Source organism: Neopsephotus bourkii, unplaced genomic scaffold (genome assembly GCF_033783945.1).
Source record: "Neopsephotus bourkii isolate Nb327-2 ecotype Australia unplaced genomic scaffold, CSIRO-AGI_Nbou_v1 NB_1120, whole genome shotgun sequence".
Lineage (NCBI taxonomy): Eukaryota > Metazoa > Chordata > Aves > Psittaciformes > Psittacidae > Neopsephotus > Neopsephotus bourkii.
Genome location: NW_026901606.1, coordinates 3,385,878 through 3,413,326, shown reverse-complemented (window position 1 = coordinate 3,413,326; position 27,449 = coordinate 3,385,878). Strand labels below are relative to the sequence as shown.

At 37.5% G+C, this 27,449-nt stretch overlaps 1 protein-coding gene across 3 annotated transcripts in view; it reads left to right on the top strand.

Annotated features, from left to right (window-relative positions):
- Positions 1-27,449, top strand: part of ARHGEF3 (Rho guanine nucleotide exchange factor 3) — a 121,124-nt gene that overhangs the window by 38,579 nt on the left and 55,096 nt on the right. For 2 of the 3 annotated variants that reach the window (XM_061362488.1, XM_061362489.1), the window contains exons 3-4: positions 3,370-3,436; positions 26,508-26,570. In XM_061362488.1, the coding sequence (XP_061218472.1) occupies positions 3,370-3,436; positions 26,508-26,570 (130 nt within the window). Of the gene's footprint in view, positions 1-3,369; positions 3,437-15,894; positions 16,019-26,507; positions 26,571-27,449 lie in introns of those variants that run through there. The other variant, XM_061362491.1, reaches the window with a different exon arrangement.

Below are 27,449 nucleotides of genomic sequence, written 5' to 3'. Positions count from 1 at the left end.
AAAATATATTTGAAAGAATCTGCAATATTCTCCTTATTTTCAGTACAGTTCCCGCTGATGTTGACAGGAAGATCAAGAGATCAAAATAACTTGAAGATAGTGAAGGACCAAACTTAACACTGTAATGAGGTCTTGGTTTTGGTAGAACTGTATTTTGTTACTTGAGGTGCAGTTGAGAACCAGAACTTCTATTTTACTTCATTTTGATTTAGGGGTTTATTCAGCCGAAAAATGCTGGTTCAGAATGGTGGTTATAAACTATTTATTAATATGTTAGCCTAGACAATTTCTAGTTATGGGAGCAGTGAGATTTCTAACCAGTCTGTAAGTAAGATAATGGAATGGTACTTTTGCAGCCTTAATATCTTGGTAAGTTTGAGACTGGCTGCATGAAATGCTTGCTTGTAATGGGAAACTAAACTTGATGTGTTCACTGTGTTACAAGCTTAAGCTTTGAATACCCCTGACAGAATAAAAAATAAGAAAGTAGTGGCCAGGCCAGATGCATAAAAGCAGAAGTTTTTGAAGAAATGCTTTAAGGTAGCCCATAGGGTGGTAAGTAAATTTAATACTTCAGCCTGATTTCTGCTCATTAGAAGAGCTGTGCACACTCCGGGGAAAAAAACAGTTTGCAAAGAGTTTAGTTACACTCTGTGTATGTATCAGATCAGGCCAGTGAGTCATGGAGGAGCATATAGGGATTTCAATGTTTCACTACCTCTTTAATTAATTCCTTTTAGCAAAAGTGGCTTGTTTCCTTAGGCTGCTGCATTTAAGGCTCTTTAATAACACCACAATAGTATTAAAATAATAAAATAATAGAGAGGTTTGTTCTGGCAAAATACAGATTTAATATTGTCTGCTCTCTGTAAGGACTGGCTGTTGTTGTGTAGTCTGGGGTGCTTTCAGTGAATAGGAAGGTAGATCCATGATAACATGGTTAGTCATCAGTCTTCTAGTGGATGGCTGTTGCTTTAGTATAGATGAATGATAGGACAAACGTATTGCTTATTACAGAGTTCTCAGTTCTTGTTACAGAATGATTGTGGGAGAGATAATTTTTAATGAAACTTTCTTTTCCCTTGTAACTGTCCATCAGAAATTCTGCTATACTGAAAATGAAATGTCTTTTATTTCCCCTATATTCAGCTTAACTAAACCAGAACTAGTGCAATTCTGAATGAACTGAGAAAATAAAGGCATGAACAGCATTAAAATATCAAAATAAAAAGCAGAAATGGAAGTTTAAACATGAGATTTTATTTTATTTTTTGAAGTTCCTAAGGAGCACAACCCTCTATAGAAAGTTCTCAGTACTGACTTGTTCTGCTGTGAGACTACCTGTGACTAAAAATGGTGCAAAACACTGTTAGGGCAGTTTCTAAACTGTAAATTGTTGTTGTTAATCATACTTTTCTTCTTCCATAAAGTTAAAGTTCCAGTGAGGCTTTTGGGTTAGAAATTCAGTTTTACATATTTTAACTTCGAAAGCTGTAATAGAAAGATTTATTAGAGGGATGGTTTTTAATGGTAACTAAAGGTTGTCATGTAAGCTGCCTTGTGCTTTTCAGTTATTTTATCAGTGTGTTTCAAATACTGATATTCTTTCTGGTTGGCTGGCTGTTAGAATGAAAAACCAGTAAGACTTATGTTGTGGTTTAAGCCCAGCCAGTAACTCAGAACCATGCAGCCGCTCACTCACTCCCCCCTCCTTTCTCCCTCAGCTCCCAGAGGGATAGGGAGGAGAATCAAAAGAATGTAACTCCCACGGGTTAAGAACAGTCCAGTAACTAAGTTATAACGCAAACCCACTACTGCTGCCACCAATAATAATAATGATAAGGGAAATAACAAGGGAAGAGGATACACCTGCCCATCACTCGCCAACCGATACCCAGCCTGACCCGAGCAGAGATCTAGCCCTTCCGGTTAACTCTCCCCAGTTTCTATACTGTGCCTGATGTGCTGTGGTACAGAATACCTCTTTAGTTAGTTTGGGTCAGGTGTCCTGTCTCTGCTTCTTCCTGGCTTCCCCTCCTCCCTGGCAGAGCATGAGACTCAGAAAGTCCTTAGTCAGAGTAAACATTACTGAGCAGCAACTAAAAACATTGGTGTTATCAGCGCTGCTCCCAGGCCAAAAGTCAAAAACACAGCACTGCACCAGCTACCAAGAAAGAGAAAAACAACTGCTACTGCTGAACCCAGGACAACTTGCATCTCAACCTTTGATGGTACAAAAATGGCTCAGTTCTTGTGATATATTTTTTGTGTTATGTTGGCATCTAAAACCATCTACTGTGATCATTTGCTTGATGATGTGTTTTAACATACATAAGAAAAATGCCAGCAAATATTTTACACCAAAATAGAGAAGATAGAAAAAAGAGAGAACTACTGCTATCCTGCCTCTACAGAAAAGAAACTGGGGCACAGCGTGTTGGAGCCCTTCAGGAGCTATAAGTAGCAGCAGTGACTCCTGAATCTTTCATGTGTTAGTCCAGTGTTTTAACTGCAAATGTGTTCTGTTGTTGTTAGGTGGTGAGGTTTGACAGGCAGCCATTACATTTGCTATTTAACAAAGTTTTTTGTTCCTATTGTTATTTGTGATGGCTTCTGTAATCGCTATAATTGTATAGTTGGAGTTGCAGTGTGCTCAGCACTTAGGTCCCGCTGTCAAACAATTTGTTGGTTTGGTCAGCTACAACAGGTCAGTCAAGCTTTGATCTGACTTCATGTGTAAAATCTCAGCAATGTTTGCCTATGTTTTGTCAAGTCATTTAAGACCTTACTGGTGAAAAGCACTTATTAAGAGTGGAGAATGCTACATTGCTTTTCAGAAATAATTGTGCAGTGATAATTATAGGGTAGGAGAAAGGGTTTTGGAAGGAGTAAAAACAGAAGTCAGCTTATTTTTTCAGCGTCACACAAGGGTATGGCTAGCTTGCTTTACACTGGGGCTTCACATAGCTTTCCTATTAGGATTAAAGGCTCTTCAGTGTCCCCATCAAGTACAGCTGCCAGTCTGCACCATCTTGCATCACATGGCATAATTGCAGCTTCATAGATCCACACTGTTCACATCTGGGTTGTGTCTGGTTATTGAAGATGAGTAGGAGTAATGAGCTGTTGTCAGACATCAAGTCACTGTCTCTGAAGGTTTGTAAGGCTGCTATGTCTCTTAGCTCTCCATCTGAATTAAGACATTTAACTGAATTGAAGAGAGAAACCCATCAGAAGAACAGCCAAGGATATCTAAGGTATCTTAGTACTTGAAGACTGTCTTTTTCTTTTCTCCATCTGTTAATCATTCTGTTATTGATACAGAAAATGAGCTGAAAATGTAACACTTTCCTTTGTCTCATCTTGCAGGCCGAAACAACAGCAACAGAACAATTTTTCCTTGTTTCCTTCTACCAAGAGCTGGAATTTCAGAGGGGTAAGTTTTTGATATTATTTTGGTCATACTCTGTAACATTCCTTCCTGCTTCATTTCTGTTTGGGTAGCTGAGCAAGTAAATATGGAAGCATGTGTTTTCCAACAGTAATTAATTGAAAAGGTATATGAAGAAGCCATACAAGTGAAACAGAGAACCTTAATATCTGCTGGTGGTATAAAGGATCTTTTATTTGTTTCTGCTTCAGGTTTCAGACTTGTACTTCGCATGTAGATTAATTCTTTGAGATTCATGTTCTCCACTCTTTGTCCCCTGGAGAAGGACTTTTCGTCAGGGACTGTAGTGATAGGACAAGGGGTGATGGGTTCAAACTTAAACAGGGGAGATTTAGGTTGGGTATAAGGAAGAAATTCCCAACTGTTAGATAAGTGAGTTACTGGAACAGGTTGCCTAAGGAAGTTGTGAATGCCCCATCCCTTGCAGTGTTCAAGGCCAGGTGGGACAGGGCCTTGAGTGACAGGGTCTAGTGGAAGGTGTGCCTGCCCATGGAAGGGTGTTGAAATTAGGTGATCTTAAAGTCCTTTCCAACCCAAACCATCCTGTCATTCTGTGGTTTGTTGGAAAACTGAATGTGATGGTGGTAGCATTCAGATGTCAATAGTGTGTTTGCCTTGTAAGTACTGTAGCCTAGGATACAGTCTAGGAGAAGGAGCTGTCACTACATATTGTATTTAAATCATAGTCTTATTGTAATCTTCTGGTTAAAGGGCTTTTCTGCCTTGCAAACTTCATTTGGTATAATAAATTACCATTACCTGTAATATGGACTGACCTACACTGAATCCACAGAGTTCAGTTTTGTATATAGGAGACCATATAAATGTATTTTCTCTGAGCTTCTTCCAACAAAACATTTAAGTATCCCAGGCACAGCTACAGGCTGGGCAGAGAAGAGATTCAGAGCAGCCCTGTGGAGAAGGACTTGGGGGTGTTTGTCGATGAGAAAATGAACAGGAGCCAGCTTCAGTGTGCGCTCACAGCCCAGAAAGCCAACCATATCCTGGGCTGCATCAAAAGGAGCGTGACCAGCAGGTCGAAGGAGGTGATCCTGCCCCTCTACTCTGCTCTCGTGAGACCTCACTTGGAGTATTGTGTGCAGTTCTGATGTCCTCAACATAAAAAGGACGCAGAACTGTTGGAACAAGTCCAGAGGAGGCCACGAGAATGATCAGGGAACTGGAGCACCTCCCATATGAAGATCGGCTGAGAAAGTTGGGGCTGTTCAGCCTGGAGAAGTGAAGGCTGCGTGGAGACCTCAGAGCAGCCTTCCAGTACCTGAAGGGGGCCTATAGGGATGCTGGGGAGGGACTCTTCATGAAGAACTGTAGTGACAGGACAAGGGGTAATGGGTTAAAACTTAAACAGGGGAAGTTTAAATTGGATATAAGGAAGAAATTCTTTCCTGTTAGGGTGGTGAGGCACTGGAATGGGTTGCCCAGGGAGGTTGTGAATGCTCCATCCCTGGCAGTGTTGAAGACCAGGTTGGACAGAGCCTTGGGTGAGATGGTTTAGAGCGAGGTGTCCCTGCCCATGGCAGGGGGGTTGGAACTTGATCTTAAGGTCCTTTCCAACCCAAACTATTCTATGATTCTAAAAACTGAGGTGGTGGTTAAGCACTGCATGTCACATTGTGTTCATCTACCTGTCTTCACTTTGCTGTCGGTTCACAGATTTTTGCTTTATATGTCTGTGTACCATGCTGATAAAGTGAGTGTGTTAAAGCATCCTTGAACATACACCACCGTAAACCTCAAAGTAAGATAAGGAAGGCCCAGCTGATAAACATATACCAAGGAAACTCCTCTGCACTTCGCTTTGGCTCTTCTTTCTTAAGTTTATTTCATGAGGAGAAGCTGTTTTTTCTGTGTTGAGCAGCTCTTTCAAGCCCTATGTTAGAGATCATGCTTAATTCTCTCAGTGGGGATTTCCATTACAAGATGATCTCATTTATGTGTATCCACCAATGCTGTCATTTTCAGATAATGGTAGCAGTTACTTCCTGAACTTTGGGCAATGTTTAGGTATCAATGGAGAGAAGGGAGGGTTTTTTTTTTATTTTTTTTAATATGGAAATAAATCCTGGTTTAAATTAAATTCAGACATACAGTCTAAATTTAAAATTTCTTAAGGCAGTGCACTCTCTCTGCTCTATGCTCCTCCTACACGTACACAAAGCATTGGGTTAATTTGGTCTTGGAAGAGGTTTTATGGTCAGGTGTCCAGCAAATAGCTGATTCTAGAGGGAAGGTATTTCTAGCGAGAACTGTAATTTTGGAGGAAGAACACAGTACCTGTAGAAACAAGAATATTGCAAGCTGGAGGGACAGTGTGATAGGAAAACCAGAACACGGAAGATTAGGTAGTTGATGTGGTATAAGCAATTTCTAAATTAGAAAAGGATTAAAGCAAAGGAAGATACTGGGTATAAGACAGCAGAAAGGAAGAGGGGGAAGCTGCAACTTAGGAAGAGGAATACTTAGGATGCGGAAAGCAAAGCTGTGAAAGATGTGTGGAAATGGATAACGTATTGAAATGGAGGAAAGTTTCTAAGTGCGAAAGCAGAGAAATGGAAGTATGGAGTGGAGGCAGAAGTCTTCCATAAAACACTACAGGCTTATGAGTTCAGCTTTTGCCAATACTGACCCTGGGAAGATGCCATGTGGATGGGGAGCAGTTTGTGGCCAGGGGTTGGTAAGAAGAGGCATGAATATCTGATGGGAGGGGGTAGTTCTGAGGCAGGTTACATCTATAAAGAAAAGAACAGCACAAATCTCAGCACAAGAGATTGGTAATAATCCTAGTTTTGAGTTTTCTTCTGGCTGTCATTAACTCTTACTCTTCTTCTCATCTCCATGCCACCCTTCCCTTAAAAGCTTGATGCAGGTGAGTGGCTTTCCTCACCATTTGGTGCTTATACATAAGAGCCAGCAGTTCAGTATGTCTATGGAAATGATGCGTTATGTTGCCATATAGGATGGGAAAGTTTTATTTAATAAAGGATCTCATCAAGTGAGGACTACATTTGTACAGTCATGCACGTGCAGTAATAGAAGATGTCAGGATTAAAGGTTCTGTGGTTGTTTGGTAGTTATGATACAGTCTTGAGTTACACATTTGTGTGCTATTTTTTCCATGGTAAGAGGAGTCAGGCTTATAAATAAGAAAGTTCTGAATTCAAGAAGACTAAGAATCTCTCCTGAGGAGTTTCGGATTTCAGCTTCTTCATGTGCCTCCCCTCCTGCTCTCTTAAAATCACCCACTTTCTGTTTTTGGCAGCAGGATCATTTTCTAGACTTAGTTATGTGAATGGTGGGCTCGTGTTACTGAAAGCCTTTGAGTTACTTTTTTTCTTATGATGTATTTAGATACATTTGCAAAAGTAGTGATACATAATAGTCCCACTGTTGATATGATGACACTGAGAGGGCTATGAATAAGCTGCCACACAATCAAAAGAAAAGCGGATACCTGATTAATGAAGAATACTAGGGTTGTGGGTATAACTGAACAAGGTGCTGGTTTTGTCTCCACTTATCACTGTGTCTCTACTGTTCCACCAAGAGCTAGCATCATTTCCTGCATATTTTAAACAAACATCTGAACCATTATGATGGTTTCTCTGCCTTACCCTGCTACACATCAAATTTGGGTGAAGAACTTCAGTGTTAAAAATAATTAAATAGTGAAATCCAAACCAACACTTTCTACTTGAAATAGTCTGAGGCATGTGTTTGGAGTGCAGTTGTCTAAAGATGGAAGGTAATTTACTGCAGCTAGGCTTCTTCCTATCTCCTTTTTTGTTTCCTTTTTAGTTTTGCAAAAGCATTTGACTAACCAGGCTGCAGATGTGGTCACTTGTGAGGAAGGCTGATCTGATTTATGAGAAGCCTGACATACAAATGTGCTGAAGGTCAATTTTAGACATACAGTGGTTTCTCTGCTAGGTTTGCTGCAAGTGTGTTTGTGGGGGGAAAAAGGTGTCTTTCATGCCAAATGGGAAGAAGTCTGTACTTTTCAGACTATTTATGAAACAGTACATTTATTTTGTGCAGCTGGCAGACTTCAGTTACTCCTTTCAGGGTGCATGAATCAAAACAAGATAAAAGTTTCTAAGAGAGAAGTAGAGAAGTTCTTTCCTAGCTTTAAATCAATGATTAAATGCATATATTACATAATTACATACTTCCACAGAAAACACCTCTTTACCTCTTGTGGATTCTGACTGGGTTTACTTAATCTCTGTATGCACTGATACTCAAGTGCATAAGCTTAAGCAATGTTGTTACCTGTAATAGGCTTTTTGAAGTGATCTCAGACAGACCTTTATTCACAGTTGTTGAAGCAAAATTATGCACTAATGTCTGTAGATCAAATGTTCTTACATACCAGTATCTCATATTATGACCAATAAGGTTTTAAAACACAAGCTGGCATACGTATACTAAAATGCACATGTGGTTTTCTGCTGTTTTAATATACTTGTATGTTCCATACACAATTTAAGTAGCTTCTTCCGCGGTGGGGAAAAAGTTCCCGGAGTATAATTGACAGCATAGCTGTGTGCAGAATAGTTACACCTGTGAAGTGTCACGGACAAACTCCTCCACTGGGGGGAGTACTGCTAGCATCCCTGCTCCCCGTCCCTACTTCGGTACTGCCACTAGTCTCCATAGAGTCTCCTGCTGCTTCTGCAGTAGGTTAAAGAGATGCGAAGTGGAAGCTTGATCCCTGACCCGTCTTATCTTCCTTTTTCTTTGGAAAGAAAAAGAACAAATTTCATATTCCTTTTTCTCCTTTCTAACTGATGATGTGTTTCTGTGCTTGACTTGCTCCTTTTAGATTTCTTCCCCCTTCTTCTAGCAGGTTTAGGCTCTTCCATTTAAGAGTTTAATTACCCCAGCACTACTTCTCTTTTACTGTCTTTATTCAGGCTTGCTTTATTCTGCCTTTGTGGAGGTACTATTGTGCCTCTGTTCAGCATTGACCTTTCTTGGGCCAGAATGTCTATGATACATGGTCTTATTAAAAGTGGTAAGAAGAAATTCTATAAGTGTTTCTGCTTTAATGTATAATAAGACATATGCTGCAATAGTAAAACCTTTATAATGGGCTTAGTAGAAGCTGAGTTTCTCTATGGCCTTGCAGTTCATTCTTTGGAGCACTGCAGGAGCAGGGAGACTTTACTTCTGACTGTAGCAGCAATGTAGGGGGCAATAGGAGTGTTGAAAATTCCCTTCCATGATGCACAATTTGTAGTTCTCTGACTAGAGCTTATGAAGTGTACGAAGTAGACACCTGGGCCACTGATTTTTATTTGTAAAAGAGTTGGGTTTGATGTCTCAATGCTTAATCTATGGGAGGAGTTTTTAATATTTTAGCTTATTATTGCTTTTGTTTTTGAACAAACCATTGGGATTGTTGTTGATTAGTCACAAGACTAATTTCTCTTGGAACAGCAAAGTTTACATTGGCAAACCAATGTTGATGCTATCAGAAATTCATTGTGTGGCATTTGCGTAACTGGATAGCAGTCAATTCCATCTGCAGTTCCAAAACACACAGCAGAATTGTTGTATTCTTAATGTATACACTGAAGTTGAAAAGTAACTCAGTGTAATCAGTTAGACAATTGTGAAGAATTCAAGAATGTATTATTCCAAACTGATGTGCTGACTCAGCGTGGTTTGATTATCAGAAGTTCTATCCACAGCTTGTAATGTTAAATTAGGTATGTCAGTGTCTTGAAATTCCAGCAAAACATTGTTTGATGCATGTGTTCCTAGGTCTGTGGTAAATGGCTGTATCTTTCTGTAGGATCAGTGGGTGGTGAAAACTGTGAGGTTCTTTGCATACAGTAGTACTGCAAAAACAATGAACATGTGCTGGAGAGACACATATGAGGTATTTGTAAATGGGGTATAAAGGAGAATGATGCAGGCTGGCCTTTAGTCTCCACCAGGTTTCTAGGAGTCTGGGACTTGGGCAGAAATACTTGTGCCTGTTTTATGATATGTTACTGTCTCTAGAGTGCTGTAATGCTTAGCAGTTGCAATGTTTCATTAACTCAATTCAGTAGCAGTTTATTAAACTGTTGCAGCTTTTACATCTAAAATAATCTGTAAGCTAAGTACAGAGTCATTAAACCTGCCCAGTTACCTAGTTTACAGGGCTACTTTCCAGTAATTATATGTTAGTTATATAAAATACACTTTAGATTGCACATTTCTTGGGGCAGGAATTTAGAGGCATGTTTATAGAGCACTTGGCTAATGCATTCTAGAAATGAAGAGACTGTCATGGGCTTTTACATCTGCAAGACTTTCCATCATTGTTGCTATTGTAAAGGGTGGGTATTCTGTTTATTAAAGCTCAGTTATTCAATTAATATTTGGATTTTTTCTGATAAAGAAAATAGTTTGATATCTCCCATTTGAAGGAATGTCTTAAATTTCATGTTTTCACTAGATAGGTATTTTATTGAAAAACACTTTATGCAGTCATTCTGTTAACATTATAGGGCTTTATTTTATGGATCTTTAAGTGCTTTATAACAAATTGGTGTTTGTTCCAGGTGTAGTTTATTATTTATTATAGAAATATTCTATGTATGCTGTAAAACCCTCATGGCAACTATATTTCACATATAAACAATACTGAGCTAGAAGCAACATGTGACAAAGCAGATAGCCTAAAAGAATGACAATTGGACCAGAGTTTGATGTTCTGGTATATAGCAGATTTCCTGTCTTTAATCATAGATTGGGTGTTACCTTGTACTCCTGCTGTCATTTACTATTCTTTTCTTTGCTCAACAGCAGATGAACTTGACCCCTGTTCAATTTAAGTCAGACCAAACTCTGCCCATTTCTTTGTATTTGTTTCTCCCCACCCCACCAGTGGCTGCTCTTTCAGAACATGTGATGTGAAATTGCTGTTTCCCATGACTTGGTTTCAGAAACCTCTAATAGTTAACAGAGCGATGCTGTTGTCAGCTGAACTTGATGCTACTCAGTCTGAGAAACCATCATTTTAGAAATAATTTTGAACTATGTATTGATATTTTACTGATGCTACACTATTTCAGATCATCAAGCTTATTTTAAAATGACTAGTGAACATGAATGGTTGCATACATGACTAAATTGGTTTTGTTTGCTTGGTTTTACTAGTCATGGTGTTTGCAGCAGAGCTTGCTGTTACTACAACCTGTTACAAAAGTGTTATTAACATCGCTCTTTCCTTTTTTACCAAATCGTTGTGATGGTCTGTCATATTACTTCCTAGTGCTCAGACTGTGAAAGTGTAAGTTGATTGTAAAAGTTGCCAATTTGGCTGTGCTGTTTTGAGTAGAGCTGTTTTGAATAAAAGGAGTTTCAAATAAAAAGTAAACAAAATGGGCTACACATTTGGAAAAGGTTGCAAAGGCATTGTTTGCAGAAACAGTTGGGAAATCCTCTGTGCTGTAATAGAGATTTTTGTTCAAACATCTGCCTCTCCATCTCCAGTTGTACAGGTTCTGATTTAGGTTGTCAAGTTGAACTTGTGACAGAAAGTTAAACAAACTCTTTTAAGGACCAGAAGAGAAGGAAATCCTTTTGAAAACATCTGAATGAGCTTATAAACACTCCTTAAGAGCTGATATAGAAAGAAAAGGAAATTTGAGTTTCTTCTGATGTTTTCACTTGGAAGAAGCATTTTGAGTGTGTTTGTTGGTACTCTCTATGAAGACTGCTGTTCATCTGTAAAAGTGTTTTCACAGCCAGGTTCTCTCAGAGACATTTAAATGAGTCCTAATTATTTTAATCTAAACATAAGAACAAGATTTTTCTTGAAAGCTAATGCTATTTTCTGTGTTTAGAATGTACACAGCAATTAAAAAGTATGGCCATATTTTAAAATGTAACACAAATGCACAATAAGAGCAATATGATGGTGTGTGTTATTTATAGCGGCCTGGAAACAAATTTTGTTACTACAGTAGCAACCAGAAAACAAGGCCTCGATTTTTCTAGGTATCATGTAAGCATAATAACAAACTATTTTTTTTCTCTAAAGAACTTGTAATTTAAACAGTTGTAAGAATGCACTGGAACATTTCCTACATAATACTAAATCAAATTTTTTAAATAAATTCAGATCTTTTGAAGCTCTTAAATTCCACTCACGATGACAGATTTCATAATTTCTGGGTTCTGCTGCATGTTTTGAAATGGGATATTAAATCTAATGGAAGATGTATGAAGCATTGTATATAATGCAGTCCTAACATAGTTTGAGATAATGTCCTTAAACTCTGTAAAATGCACATTTAAAAATATTTATTACATTGTTTTTGATTCAGAAATTGATTAGTGGTGCTGTTTCTCTTTAGGTTGCAGTTAATTGTAAAGTTTTTCAAAGAGAATTAAATTTAGTATCCTTAAAACACTCATAATGCACAATAAGAAAGTAATTAAAATCTGTCTCTGTGCCAGTAGGCTCCCCACTGAATTTGGAAGTCTTATTTCTTTTCCAAACACTATTTCAAGTTTTCAGTGGTTCATAACCTCAAAAGAAATTGTCTGTTTCAACAATCACTGTGTCCTCAGGCAGTAGTTACACCAGTCCTAAGAAGACTAGATTGCGTTCCCTGACTGTAAGGATCCTAGAATACTGGAGAGAATCATAGGGCTTTCTGAGGGTACTCGTTTGGGCAATGACTTGTACAGTTTGGTGTGACACTTGTTTCTGGCCTGCTATAGTCCTATAAGGAATAATAAAAATGATTCTCTTCCCAATGCCTTCAGAAAATCATGACAGTCTTTCACTTTTCAGGAAGCATCATCTTAGAGTTCTCCAAATCATTCTCTCTGAGACTGTATGTGAGAAACTCAAGATGGTTTCTCCTATGAGAGGCAGGACGGGCAAATTTGGAAGTCTTGCAGAGAATTTGCCACTAATGCATGTATTTCCCAGCCTTTGGAAAGAACCAGGTCAAGCCCTCTGGATCTCTACTTGATTTTAACCACAGAATTAGGATTCAGCTGACACAACCAGGCACTTTCTAGCACGTGCCAGTGTTCAAGCCTATGAGGTATTCCGCCAGGAATTTCAGTTAGATAAAATGCTGCCAAAGGCAATCCAAGAGGTGATGTCTGTAGGCACCATTAAAGTGTCGTGGCTCTTGCTGAAGAAATTGGTTGCTGACTGGTATCAGTTTCACATCAGCAGACACTTTTTATTCTAATTGACTTTTGAACAGATGAAATATTGTACCAGCTCACTAGGGACCTGTTTTCTTGAAAAATGAAGTTTGAATTGCTGTTAGCTCAAACTCGGATTGGTCTTCACGTTTTTGCCTACTGGAAGTCTGCAGAATTTGAGCCTAGCAAAGCCAGCTCTGAGTTTGTAGATCTGAGCAAATAATGGAAGACTGAATAGAATAAGAACAGGTCAAGAGTGAGGTGTAAGGATGTAGGATGCATGAAGTAATTATCTCTCTGTGTGCGCATATATATATATATATATCTTAATAATTTACAGGGTACAAGATGTTTAAGAAAAAGTGAAATATTACTAATTAATTTCATCAAAGGGAAAAGGAGATAATTATTCCTTTAAATTACTTTTTTCTTTGGTCAGGCATCAGATCTTAAATCTACATATTTATTCATGTTTGACTCCTTAGTGCATGCCCATCTCGTACGGTTATTCTTCTTTTTTAGACTGATCTATTACCCTTATGATTTAAGGAATCTTCAGTAACCTATAAGCCTCTTATTAAAACAAATTTTGAAGCACTTTTTAGAGTGGAATTAATCTGTAAGTGATGTGAACAGATGAAGTGCTGTTGGCTTAGAAGTGAAATTACTTGTTTGCAGCAAGTAAAGACTAGAATGAAATGCAAGTCCCAGGTTGGCCTCATATTTTCAGTATTGTGGAATACCTTCAGTGGAAGACAGTACCCTAACTTATTGCACGTTAGATAGTTATTTCTTTCAGCTTCTGATAGCTTTGCTTGCTACATGCATCTCTTCTCAAACATAGAACAAGAAAGTGTGTAATACTGAAGGTGCTGCAGAACACACACTTTTTTTGTCCCTGTAGAGGAACTGTGCAGTTACCAGTAGCGCAAGTTAAATGTGTTTCAAGCAAATACCTTGAAAAGAAAAAACTTGGTAAAGCAGGGACTTGTCAAAGTGTAAATGGCATACAAAAGTTGAAATAATTTCTAATCTCCTTATTGCATATTTTTACTTGAATATTAGTGGTAGTGTTAACAAAACATGGATTTAATGGTTAAGGTTAGCAAGCTATTATCAAAAGACACCCTTCCCTGCACCTGAAAGGTTCTAATTCTAACTTAACAGAGGGAATGTAGTAAAAGAAGTTGGCGTGCTTAGATAAGTATGTAGTTAAAATCTTAAATATGTAGTTAAAACCTTAAATCTTGTAATGTAGAAATTATGACAAAAATGTATTCATTTTATGTTTATTATACTGGAAACTTTTTTGTATGTTAAAATGAAGCTGTTGACTAATCCATTCAGCTGTTTCTCTTTGCCCATTATGGATGCTCACCTGAACTTTTCACGTAGTTATTACTTAAGTCTTAAACAAACAAAGTGTCTTTGGAATAGTAATAGGAAAATATTCAGTCGTATAATATGAATAATCAGTAAGTCTTCTAAACCCAAGAATGCATTATCTTACAAATATATAGACATTATTTTAAAAGGTAAACACTCAGGAAACTTTTCACTGTGGATTTGTAGTGTATGTACAAAGGATTAGAAAAGTTCCAGGGTTTTCCTTTTCCCTGTGTTTGTGCTTGTTCTTTACATTAGATTCCACATATGCTTTAAAAAAAGAACCCAAATATCATATATCTCTCAATAGCTACTTTTTACTAGTTTCTGAGGACAAGTTTCACTTGCCCAAAATAGTAAATTCAGTATGTGATGCAGGAAAGCTGGTTTAGATCACTCATTTTCACTTGCCACATAAAGCATTGTGGTTCGATCTCTTGTGATGATTATGGATTCAATTTTTCAGGGTCAATACTCTGTATTGTTTTCTGGCTAACTTTGTCTAAGGGAAGTTGATAGCTATGTTGTCTTGATTTTGAAGACAGCTGCTCAAATGCACACGGAAACTGGTATATACGGCTCATATGCAAATATAAATTTCCATATAATGCATGCCAAGTTATGTGTTTTGATAAGAACCTCGTGAAACTTAGCTTTTCTTACACTGAAGCAGTGTAACTTAATATGATGGGCAAAAGAGGCAATTAACTGAGTAGATATTAAAGGAAAACATGTACTAGAAAGTGCTGGTAACCATACTAGCAGTTCAAGAGAGACCACCAAAGGCTTGCCGATTACCAGGTCGGTATGTCTTTGTCGTTCTTGTCCAAAGAATGATTTGGCATGCAAATATGAGAGCTCTCAAGGACCAATCTATTTTGCAGTTTAAATTACAAGTCTGGAATCTAACTAATCCTGTAGCTTTACCAACTTCAAGCTGTAAATCCCAGTGATGGCCAGTGTGTGTATATCCAAGGAATCTTTGCAGGAGGAGATCCACAGTCTTAAAATTTTAAGTGCGCTGGGAAATTTTATGTGTTCGAGGTAGCAACAGTCTTTTTTGGTATTTTTAAGGCAGCAGTAACTTGAAGCTGAATGCTTTCTTGATGTTTAAGGTGTATAGATCTCCCAGTTCCAGTGAAATTAAGGTTCACAGGCCTTCATAGGATGCAGTTGCAAGATGCTTCCTTATCTAGATTGGTGGAGAATCAGCAAAAGTGGAGATTATTAGTTATATTGAACTACCAATCAAAAAATCAGACTTTGCACTCCCTTCGCACATCCTTACGTGCAAAATGTAGGCACTCTGCCAAGTTTATCTTTGGGCCTTGATTCTGAGCTGATTTGAAATCATTCTGTTCTGAGTTCATGCCATTATGCCTTTTAATTTAAGAATTCCCTCTTTGGAGATCCTTTAATTTCTGAAACACTGCAAGTTTTCTGCAAACTGAATGTTTAAAAGTTCCACCCAGTGTCTACCAGCTGTTTTGTTTTCTGAGGCATCTACATCTGGACACAGTTGTGTGCCCTAGAGTTTACAGGCCATTGCTGCTCTTTAAGACTGAGAATTGCAGAGGTAGGAGATGGACTGTGTTTCAGGTACTGAGGCTCAAAGCCCTACCTTGAAAAACAAGTTAATGATCTCTTTAACTTTACCATAATTGTGCTGTTCCCTTGTGAGTGATTTTAAAAACAATTCTGTCTGTTTAAAATATTATTGGAAGCAATCTATGAGGGAAAACCACACAGAGATAGACACAACAATACATATCACTCAGCTTCTGACACTTGTAGTACACTGCATGACAGGAAACAAGAGCGAACTCTGTGGCTGCATGGGGAGGAGTTCCTGCTGAAAACTGAAGGAGACACACATAGGGACTCCTTTGTAGCAAAGACATTTCATTATCACGCTGAATATTAAGAAACTTCCTAAAATCCAAGTACAATACGAAGTACCTCATGGTGTGGTGTTGCTTTTTTGTGCATCATCAGGTAAGTGTAACTTTGAAATCATGCTACTTTTTATTGTTTGTGTGTGTGGCATTGTATTAAGTTGAAATTGCACAGATACTGCTTTCAAGCATGCTAGGACTTAAAATGTGGTTATTAATGTAACCAAATTGTTGCTTAGCAGGAATATTTCCTCCTGTAAAGAAAGGAATTTCTTAGAAGTTTAGATAATATCCTCTGATATCCCCAGTGTGATGGATGACTGTTTTTCTTTGTGTAGGATGGTGGATTTATGGTTTTGGTTTTGCTTTTTTATCAAAAATATGTAAACATCTCTCTGTCTCCTAGTGTGAAAATGAGGATTTTGACTGGTGCTAGGATTTAAATGGAAAGATTTATAGCTATGTGCATAAGTCTGTCCATTGTCAAAGTGAAAGCTGTTTAACAGATCCTATTTACAGCGTGTGATGATTCTGCTCTGCAGCATGTGTGCAGCATCACCTGTAAAACTAGCCACAGTTTTAGACACTGCACTTCAGACAGATATGGACAGAAAAGTAGGAAGATTGGTAATAACTGTAAGAAGCAAAGTTATTTCAAAATATTTGTGTATATATTGAATAAAACTATATATTTCTCATAAACATAGGATAAAGGTAGAGGCCTGTAGTGTAAGGCACAAAGGTCAGTGATATGTTCAAGGGCCTGTCCTCTCTCAGATTTGCTATGGAGAATGTTATTTAAGACTGGATTTTTTATTTAGGTATTGGGGGCCTTTTATGTTCTTTGTGACAATTTCAGGAGTGAGAGATGGTTTGAGACGGATTAATTGCACAGAATGCTTTTAAGGTGTTGTCTGGAATGCTTTACTCAGTTCTGACTTCAGTCATGTTTGAGAATAAATAAAATTTACAACAGGCTGCGAAAGTTTAAGACTGTCAACTAGTGAAAATCAGTTTAGTAGATGTTATACGCTTGGATTCCTATTTTTTATTAAGTAGCTTAAGAATGGGACTGGTGATTTCTTACTGCCATGCTGTTAAACTGCTGTAGTCTTTTTGGATGTACTTATGCATATTTGCTGTGGGTATGTATTTTAGATATCATTCACTTGAAAATGCCACAGTTCCCATGGAACACCAGGGAGATGCATTTGTGAAGTAAAATAACACAGATTGATTAGGGTCTGCTAATATTGCTAAGCTCACTTGGAATTTTTTATTACAGATATTGACCGATATCCCATAAGCCTTATTTCCTATGTTTGTGTTTATATATATATGGAACTCCAAGATGAATACAGCAACATGTAATTTTAGTAAAAGTGGTATTGGTTTTATATACAGAAAAAAACCCAGTATTTTGGGTGCAGCATTTTTATCTATTCTCTGTGATGCTGATGAGCAGCATGTAGGGTGCTTAGATCAAAAGCCATATGTAGGCATCTGTCTGTTAAAGGTATGGCATCATAATGATGCTGAGTGCAGGCTGGGGGAAAGCAGACTAGCAGGGGATTATTAGAACAAGAAGGGATGACTGCAGTTTATGCAAGCATAAGCCAGTTGAATGCCAGTTGGAGACTTAGTTTACAGATATTGTTTCATTCTGCTGTATGCGGTTCTAGGGCTGTGCACAGCGTCAGCAATCCAAGCTTTCTTTTATAGTGAGAAGCTCTGTTGGAGTCTTAAAAACAAACAGTAAAACACACAAATCTAAAAATAAGAAAAGAAAAAAAAAGTCATTTAAATAAATCTGGTTTTTAAGTGAGAAAATTTCATTGTAGTTTTTGTTCTCAAAGTCTTTACCTCTTACATACGCAGATGTAACAGTTTTGGAACCAGAACTGGTGGTTGACAGCCATGGTTAAATGGTCAATTGTGGCAAGTGCAGGCTATTGCTGTCCAGTCCCCATGCTTTCAAGCACACAAAACCTTTAAAGGTAGAGTTAGAGCATTAAAATAGCCCAACTTTGATTATTCTTGCTTTTACAACTGGACCTATAATAAACTCCCTGAACACAGACATGCAAGGCGAGGAACTGCACCTTCATCATGTCAGTTTGCCAAAGGCAAATATAATCTCTGGACTGTCTGCATGCTGACTATTACATTACTTGGGACCGCAAAGAACTGGATCTGACAGATCCCAGCTGAAAAGTGCTTGCAAGAAAAACAGAAAATAAATCTAAGTAGTGTATGGGCTCTTAAATTGTATCTTAGTTTTTATATATATATGCTAGGTATTAGAATCCTTAGATATTGATGATGTTTAATTAAAAGCACAGTTTATGTAGCAGTCTTCAAGTTGTGACTGAGAAAGGATCATGTGATAAAGACTGCTGTTCACTCGTGTAAGTAAGAACTCCTAGGGAGAAAGAAGTACAAGTAAGTAACTTGTTTATCTGAATCTGATTCAGACTTTCTAATAAACTGTGAAAAAGTTTCAGCATGTTTAACTCTGCTAGATTCCAGTGACTGATACTCTCCCTATTTTCTGAAAAGGGGAAGGAAGAAGGTTAAATAAAGACAGAATAAATACCAGTCGTCAAACAAAGCTCTGCTGATCCTTGTCCTTACAGCATCCCGTACATGCACACCCATTTCCTGTTGTTAATGTTAAACACATTGAATATAACTTTCATTTCATTGTTCGCTTCACTGTTCATTTTATATTAGACTGACCGGAAAATCTCAAATCCATTACAATAAGTGCTGTAGAAATAAAGCTTGTTCTCTGTGATCAGGGAAAGGTGAAAAGAAGCTGCCATTTTGTTTGGCGGAGATGTGAAACTCCTCAGACGCGACTGGATAGCTTCAGTGGTGAAGTCGTTAAGTGTCGTAGATGACTTCAATTCCTTTTCTGAGTTTTCTGCTGTGTTGTAACAGAGCAGAGTCTGTTATTTAATTCATTTGTTTTGCTTGGGGCTGACAGGAGAACACAAAGAGCCTGACAGCAGGACATGTGCAGAGTGGGGAGAAGAGCCGCAGAGCTTCCTACCACACTCAGTGCAAACTATGTGATCAGCTCATCTCTGTTTCTCCTTCAAAAGGAACAAGGCTTTTGTTTAGGTTTGTGTGTCACTCTCGAGAAAATGAAACCCGTAATGACTTTGGTTTTCTGAACAGCAGAGGGCAGCGGAAATAAATACAGAAAACAGTCATATTATAAAACAAATGTATTTTTTGTTCTCTTTAGAGCTTAAGCAAGTTTTTTTTGCCAGTGTAACAACAGTGTAACTGTGATACTGGAATGCAGTGTATAAAGTTCCGTTCCGATTTTAAAATTCGGCATTACAATTAGGTATTCTGAAGTTATGGTCCCCAAAAGCACGTGTGATGCATCATTTGGGTAAAAGAAGGGCACCGTGCTCTGACAGAACTTGTTTTAAGATGCCATTGTCTTCCCACACTTTCAGGCTCTTAGAACTGTCAGTGGTATGGCCATGGAACTGAAAGATAAGCAGAAGGATTATTGGCACTGACATGAAGATGAGTGGTAGCCTATGGTGAAAAGAGGGTGGCCTTAAAAAACGACAGAAGATTGACCTCTGAATAAGCTTAAACTGGGGAATGAATCACCTGTTTGTGAAATTGGAATGAGTTAGCTCTGAACCAAACTTAGGAGGAACACCATATTCAACAGGAAATTCACATATTTCCAGTTGGTTATTGCAGATACAGAAAGGTGGGTAATGTGATACCACTGCTGCGTCTTCTAGTTCACTTCTGAAGTCTGCTTTGTGATGCTTTATCCCTCCACCTGTGGCAGGAAATGTTAAATTAGTGATTGTTCTGCTAACCTGAAGATAGAAGGTTATTAATCTTTTGCCTAGTAATTTTATACCCAATTTAAGTTGAATCCAAGGCATATTTTATTAACTTAATGATAACGGCAGGTGAGAAAAATGTTGGAGCATTTCCTCCTGTTGTATGAAGAACACCAAACTGAAATATTCTTTTTTTTATTTTCTGTCTGTGTCATCCATGGAACTTCTGGAAACATTTCAAATTACTCTGGAGAATTGAAATGCTGTGCATTTCCCTCCCAGTCCAGTTTATCATTATTTCTTTCATCCTACCTCACTTTACCATTTAACATCTGGTTTGTTCTATTTGTGCCTCATCATTTTTTACTATACCTCATCTCTTCAAAATTTTTTTTTTTATTGGTCTTGGTTTTTAATTCAGTCTGAGAGAGATACTGTCCTTTGGGTTGTCCTTGATAGTAATGTACAATTAACTGAAGAGAACATAAAACCCTGAACAGTGAATCCCTTCCTGCCTTTTCCTTGCAACGTAAAAATGAGACAAAAATTGGCCAAAATGTTGTTGCTTCCTTGGATTATTGCAAATTTGGTTTTGTTTTGTTGGGGGGGCAGAGGGGGTATTTTTTTGTCTAAACTTGTATTCCATGGGACAGACTTAACAAAAATGCCGCATTCATACATTAATGAATGAATGCATTCATTGCATCATTATTCATGACTCAGTTTTCTTTCAGAAAAAGAGGCAGTTGATGAGGAAATCGTTCACATATAAAACAGAGACATATGTTTGCATTCATGCCTTTTTAGATGTTTTCCTTTGAAAATGCAGTGTGTGGTGATGTTCTACTATGAGAATTGGGACTGGGAGTCCCCAGTTTCTCTCATTATTGCACGTGCCAAAAAATATTTTAAGTTGCATTTTGCCACCTATAATCCTTTGAAAGAACATTTGGATTGTTACTGGTATGAAAAAATTTCTTTAACATTTGAAGGAACTGTAGTAGAAAATGTGGGAAGCTTTTGGGTTTTGAAAAATGTACATGATATATGTATTTGTGTATGCTCATCTATGCATATTTTTATATATATGTGTGTGTACATATTTATGCACCTCTACTTACATTTCTCTATCTCGTATATGAAAACCTCATTTTATTTTTTCCAAAGTAATTTTCTTCCGGTTAGCAGTGTGCCCAGGTGTGCTGAAGAGACTAAGTTTTCTAGTTACTTTCCTAAGAAAACAATTTGAAATACAAAATAATGAAATGGTTTCTCTTTTTTTTTTTTTTCTTTTTAGGGTTTTTTTTTGGTTGGGTTTTTTTTTTGGTGTTTTTGCTTCTGTTTTTTCTTTGGTGGTGGGGACTTTCTGGTTTTGGGGATGGAGAAAGTCTCGTTTGGTAGAATGAATGGATCCTCATTTGTTAAATGGATTTCTCTGTAAAAAAAATGGACTTAAATAAGTTGGTTTGTGTTTTGTTTTGAAATGAGTCTGTCTGCCTTAAAAGGCTTAAGGATATCATGTGCCTATGCACATACATGGTCTTGAACTATTATTTATTTTGATGCCAGTCTGTGTGCAGGCACATTTCTAAGCTGTTAGAATGGACAGATGATTTAGCAGAAGTCAGCGAATCTTCTGAAAAGCATTTCCTTCCCCGTCACAGGATGGGCTTTTTTCTATCAAGCTATTTTTGTACATCTTTGCATTTCATCTCCCAGGTGGTAAAATAAAAGTCTGTGGTATTAATAGCTAAAGCTCTGTGATGGAGAGAGGATGTAAATTCAGTCTTCCTATAACAATGTCTTATTGCTTTAATTTCTTTAATTAAATCACTGCTTTAATATATAATTGGATCTCTTACTTTCTCATCTCCTGTGGGATAATTATTGAGAACAACTCTTTCCTGCTATGTGAAGACCAGGAAGCGTTCTGTCTCTATAACCATGGATGTAACCACAGCATTTCAGGCAACAGTATCAAGATTCAAGTTTCCTAGTTTTTATACACATTTTGGACTGGGGGCTTAAGGTTTTGTTGGTTGGGTTTCTTTTGTATTTCATAGAATCATAGAATAGTTAGGGTTGGAAGTGACCTTAAGATCGTCAAGTTCCAACCCCCCTGCCATGGGCAGGGACAAAAGACAAACTCCCAAATGCAATAGAAAATGCTTTTCAGTCTAGAGATACACATTCTATTCATATAATGCATCTTTATGGTTAGTTGGAAAACACAGACATGTCTCTGTTCAGAATAGATACTTGGTATTGGTATGCTTTTTTCATGCAGACCTGTACATGCTTTTTAAGTTCTACAGATAATGTGCAGAAAAGGGGAGTTACCGCAGCATCGCAAGCTGTCCTTTTTAGCCAGCAAGATGAACGACTTCATAATGTTTTTCAGTTCAGTTTGTTTCAAGTACACCCAAGTACTAATAAGGAAATCCTCTGCAGTGAAATAGCAGGTGGCATTTGTCCATTGCTCATAGTCCAATAGGGAGTCATCACAGGATCGTGTATTTAGCGTATTTCATCCACTGCTGCAGTATGGCATTACTCGTGTACCTAATATACACTGGAGATGAGTGATCATGTCTATTGTAAGGATAGTATGCTACCCTTTTAATTGGATTATTTTTTGATATTACACTGAATTTAAAATAGGGCTGGGTTCTAATTGGATAGTTCAGCTTAAAATTTCAGAAATATTCACATTAGTAGCTTTAATGTGCTTCCCAATAACAGAGATAGAGAACTCTAATGGTCATGCGTCTTAAGACTTTTTCCTTTATTTCATATCATCCATAATATGTCAGGGCTTCTTACGGGATTTTAATGAAAACAAACCCCGATACAATTAACTACATGGCTTTGTTAAAACAACATGCGTATGCAGTATATTAGAATGTGATTATATATTACGCATGTGGAGAACCTGAGTTCCTTACACAAGTTAATGTAACTCAGGCATGCTCAGGTATCCATAAGGGGATCAGCTTTTCTATCCCTTGACATGTTTGTGGATAAACCTGTAACTTTCTGTCAGATCTCTGTGTGGGTATATCTTAGGCTTACTAGTGTATGTCATCTTAATATAGCACATTCAGTGTGGGATTTTTCTCCCTAGTACACATGCTTCTTCAAGCCATGGAGTTCTAAAAAAGAGCTGTTAAATTGCATTAAAACTGCTGATTGCTACAGCCATATAAGAAATACTAAGAACTAGGGATACTTAATGTGCAAGGTAATAAAACGAATGAAGAAATCAGTACTTTATCCCTAATGCTATGCCTGGGGCAGTGCAGGGGCCATGTTGAATTCAAGATTCACACATTGTGTTTTTTTGGTTAACATAGTCCTGTGTGACAATATAAACTGGTATGATAACCCTACCATGATACAGTATGGTGCAGTTAGGACTTGTTATGTTTATTTGATATTCAAACAATGTGTGCGATTGATACTTGATCCTCTTGAAGCAATGCCTATTAAAATTGTCTCAGTAAGTTCAACTCTTTCATTAATATGCCATTTAACTGGTTTCAGTATTTGGGCTATAAATTCATTTTATTGTCAAAGATTCTTGGCTTTGAACTGAAGCTTATTCTACTACAAATGTGTGCATAGAGTGCTTGCTCATGTTAATCTTAAAGCTATTACACTATTCTTCCAGGATCTTTTGTGAAGGGAATACCCACAAAATTGTTGATACTGAAATGGAGTGAAGTTTGTATTACTTGATGTGCCCTGTGATTTAAAACATAAAATGGAGAGCAACATTTAAGGGGTGGTTTTCTGGAACATGAGAGATTCAGAGGTCAGCTGTGTTGTGCTATGGCAACTGAGACAGGACTTGTAACTCCTTTGGGTAAAAGATGCTCACAAAGAGCAAGGATTAATTTAATGAGCACCTTATGCTCCCTGCACAATATCCACTGCAATCTTTGCTTCTAATCCACTTATTATGGGCAAAGAAATTTATCTGGTAGCTCAATTTACTGGAATTTTTTTTTTCTTGCTGTGATGTCCCATCCCACCCCCCTTGTACAATGGCAGCTGCCCTTGAAACTCTTAGAAAATTTAAAACCTTAGTCTTGCCTGCAGTGGTTGACATTCGTAATTTCTGTATGAAATGACTTGTCTCGCATAGGAGCTGAGACAAACTTAGAGAACATTAGTATAATATTTGCAAACTTCTAGATAACCAGGACAGTACCATATAAATGTTGTTAGCAGGATTTGTGTGCCTGTGTTGCTTTTCAGTAAGTAGAAGATTTAAAATAAAGATGGGGTGAACCTTTGTTTCGCACAATGAAGTATAAGGTAGATGAAGGCATCTACATTGTGGAGGCTGCCCCAGATTCATTCAACATGTAATTACTTTTCTGACAGTTTATCTGTTTTTTCCATCCCTTTTGGTGTGTGCATCGCGGCTGGTACTGGTTTGTTCCTCATGAGTGTACTGTGATTCAGTTATATAACCAAAGAGGTTGTCTCTACATAAGATATGAGCATGGTAACGTTAACTACCCGAATAGCCAAATAGCCTTGCTTTGGACACTTGTCCTCATGGACACTGCGTTGCTCATGATACCTCTCTGTTTTGGACCCACTTTGAATGTAGTAGTTAGAAGACCACATGTAATTGTCCTTGTGTAACTTTCCTTCTACAGTAACAGGATGTCCTGTCTTCTTCAAATTCACTTTAATCCTGTAGCCTTGCTTGTACTTCATATTGTGTAATTTGCATCCGGCCATCTGTACCCCAGAATCATAAGTACAGATTCAGGTTACCACATCCGTAGACCACTGTCACTTACCCTTCTCTTGTAGAAATATGTATTCCAAATCTAAGTGTCCTTTGTCTTGATTTAACCTGTGCTCACTGTAGGGGGTGGATGGTACCTCTTAGTTTCTTGTTCGCAAAATTAATACTTAGTGTCAACGTAATTAGAATCAATATATAATTTTTTTGAGAAAAACTAAAGAATATATGCATTTGTATCTACAGAATTCTGATTAGGTTTGAAGAATAGTCTGCAACTTGTTCACCAGGATCTTAGGAAATATTACCCTTGGGGCAAAGAACTGACTTTACAGATCTCATCCCTGTTTTGGTTTGGTTTTTTTCATCATCATCAGTTCACACTGGCTCACCCTAGAATAATAATTCACATTAGTTTATCCAGTGAAAGAAAAAAGAATCCAACCACCCAATAAACACCACTACAGGATAAACAAATATACTCCATTATTCCAGATCTTTCTGTTTGTTGCTCACTGTGGTCTGGTCCAGAGATTTCTGTGTTCTACTCTGTCCTTTAGCTTGTTGCTAAATATCTGGACTATAGCTGAGAGGCTTTGGTTATGCATAGTCCGAGGGTGAGAGAACTTATGATCCAGTTTCTGTTTCTGAATTATGACTGCATTAAAGCACAGCTGTCCTTGACTGTATAATTATCATTCTGAGAAAAAAAACGAGACATGTTACTTCCTAAAAAATAGCAAAACTGTATTTAAATATGATTGCGCAAGTCTAAGATCAGGTGGAAAATAGTGAGGAAGTATAAAAAGTTTCGACACCTGTAGTTTAATTTTAAAACCATGAAATCAAAACTTCTGGATTTTATGGTAAATATTCAGTATCTTTGCTCATCGAAGAAACAGTTCTCAGAAACCATAGCTTGACCTAGTAGATGAAATGTTGGTTTTTACTGGCTTTGATGGAAAAAAATCTCTCAGCTTCAGAACAGCTCGAAGCATGGGTACTGGGAAGGGGGGGGCGCGTGTACAATTTTTATCTATAATTTTCTGTTAATAATTAAAAAATAACTACAATGTGAAGCTTCTGTCATTTAGCTGAGCTTTTATCAGATCATAAAATAGGAGCTCCATATGGTATCTATGTGGGGTTTTTTTTGTGCTTTAAATTGCTCATCTTTTGACTATTGTAGACTGGAAACTAAATCCTGGCTATTCGGTGTGAATGCTTTTCTCTAGTTGACAGTGGATGACAACACAGCTGGATAAATAAGGATCAAGTATTCTGTGACTCCTTTGTTTCCTAAACCTTCCTGGCCTGGTGGAAAATGCAGAGCTCCGTCAAATGAGATTTCATATTTTCTTGAAGGGCATAAAGATTAATCTTTTGGTGAACCTGTGAAATGACATGAGGGAGGGCTTGCCATTTTCTAAAACAAAACTGGAAAATAGAGCAGAATGCTGTCACTGACATAGATAGTGAAATCCAAATATATGTGAATGTAATGCCTGCATCTAATGAAATTCCTATTACCTGCTATCCTCACTATGTAGTATGTCTGGGAATAGTTCTTGATTGTTGAATATGTGTTTTGAAAAATCTAAGTATAGTTTTTTGACACAAGAGTTTCTCCTCCTGACTTATTAGTTTTATTAGTTATGGAAGGTCATAAGAAGTGCCAAATTCCAATTTGCAATATCCAATAAATACTCATGCTTTTAGTTAGAAATGAGTTTCGTAATTGAAGTGAACTTAACACTCTTTAGGTCAGAAAAGGAACAGCATTTAATCTACTAATGTGCTAATAGGTAGGTTTTCAGCTTGTGAAAATAGAATTTATATTCATATGCATGGTGATTATAATGATGATGATAGAAAATTAGTAACCATATATATACATGTGTTTATGTGTATGACTTCGTTGTATTTACCTGTCTCAGGATCAAGCTAGAGGTACTTGGTACTATTAGTCAAAACTGAGTTTTTCTGTACATTTTGTTTTATAGAAAAAACGAAAACAGAGTACTCAAGATGAAGATACAATCAGTATCTGCAGCCTCGATACAAGTGTGAGTAATTTCATTTTCCTTTTTTGCTTTCCCATTCCACTCCCTTCAATTCAAGTCTGGACAAATTCTGGTGTATCTTGAAGAATGGCCAGTTTATTTAAATGGACAATTTATAGAAATACTGTAAATACTTATATAAATACTGTAACTGTCAGGGTGACTTCCTTTGAGAGGGAAGATGCGTTTGGTTTTGAAAGTAGCCTGGCACATGAACAACACCCTCAGGTTGCTTAGCTGTAGGTAATGGTTCAAGTGTGCCCATCAAACTTGGTGCCATTGACATTAAAATGAGTTAGGCAGGAAGAATTATGCTTTTCCTAATGATCTGTGTTCCTACTAATTGGATTATAATCCTCCTAGAAAGGAGGACTGTCACCTTTGTGAGCCTTCTGGACATGACAATTAAACTATTGTTTATCCTTTCACATCATATTTTGCTGATGGATAATGATGAAGACAGTACTGAGTATGTATCTAGATTGAATACCTGCTCCTTCAGTCCCAAGTGTCTCATGTCATTAGAAAATACTAGTCTTCTAGCTGCACTACGGAATGTTGTAGCATGAGATAGGCAGTTGAAATCCAGCCTTCTGTAGCTGAATACTTACCTGTAGAAGCATTTTATTCTCTGTGTGTGTGTGCTTAAAAAGTGCAAGAAAAATGAGACATGCTAGAAGATACTATTTATACTGGGGAGAGGTGTGCCTTTTGTCAGCTTGGGTTTTGCTCTTAGAGAGCCATATTTGGCATTCCAAACAATGAGAGGTTTTCTTACATGGCAGAGAGCTGGTTGTCTTTTGTTTTGATGTCTGAGAAAGCAAATTTCAAAAAGAAGGCAAAATTAAAAAAGAATGAGTTCATACCTCACAGAAACCAACT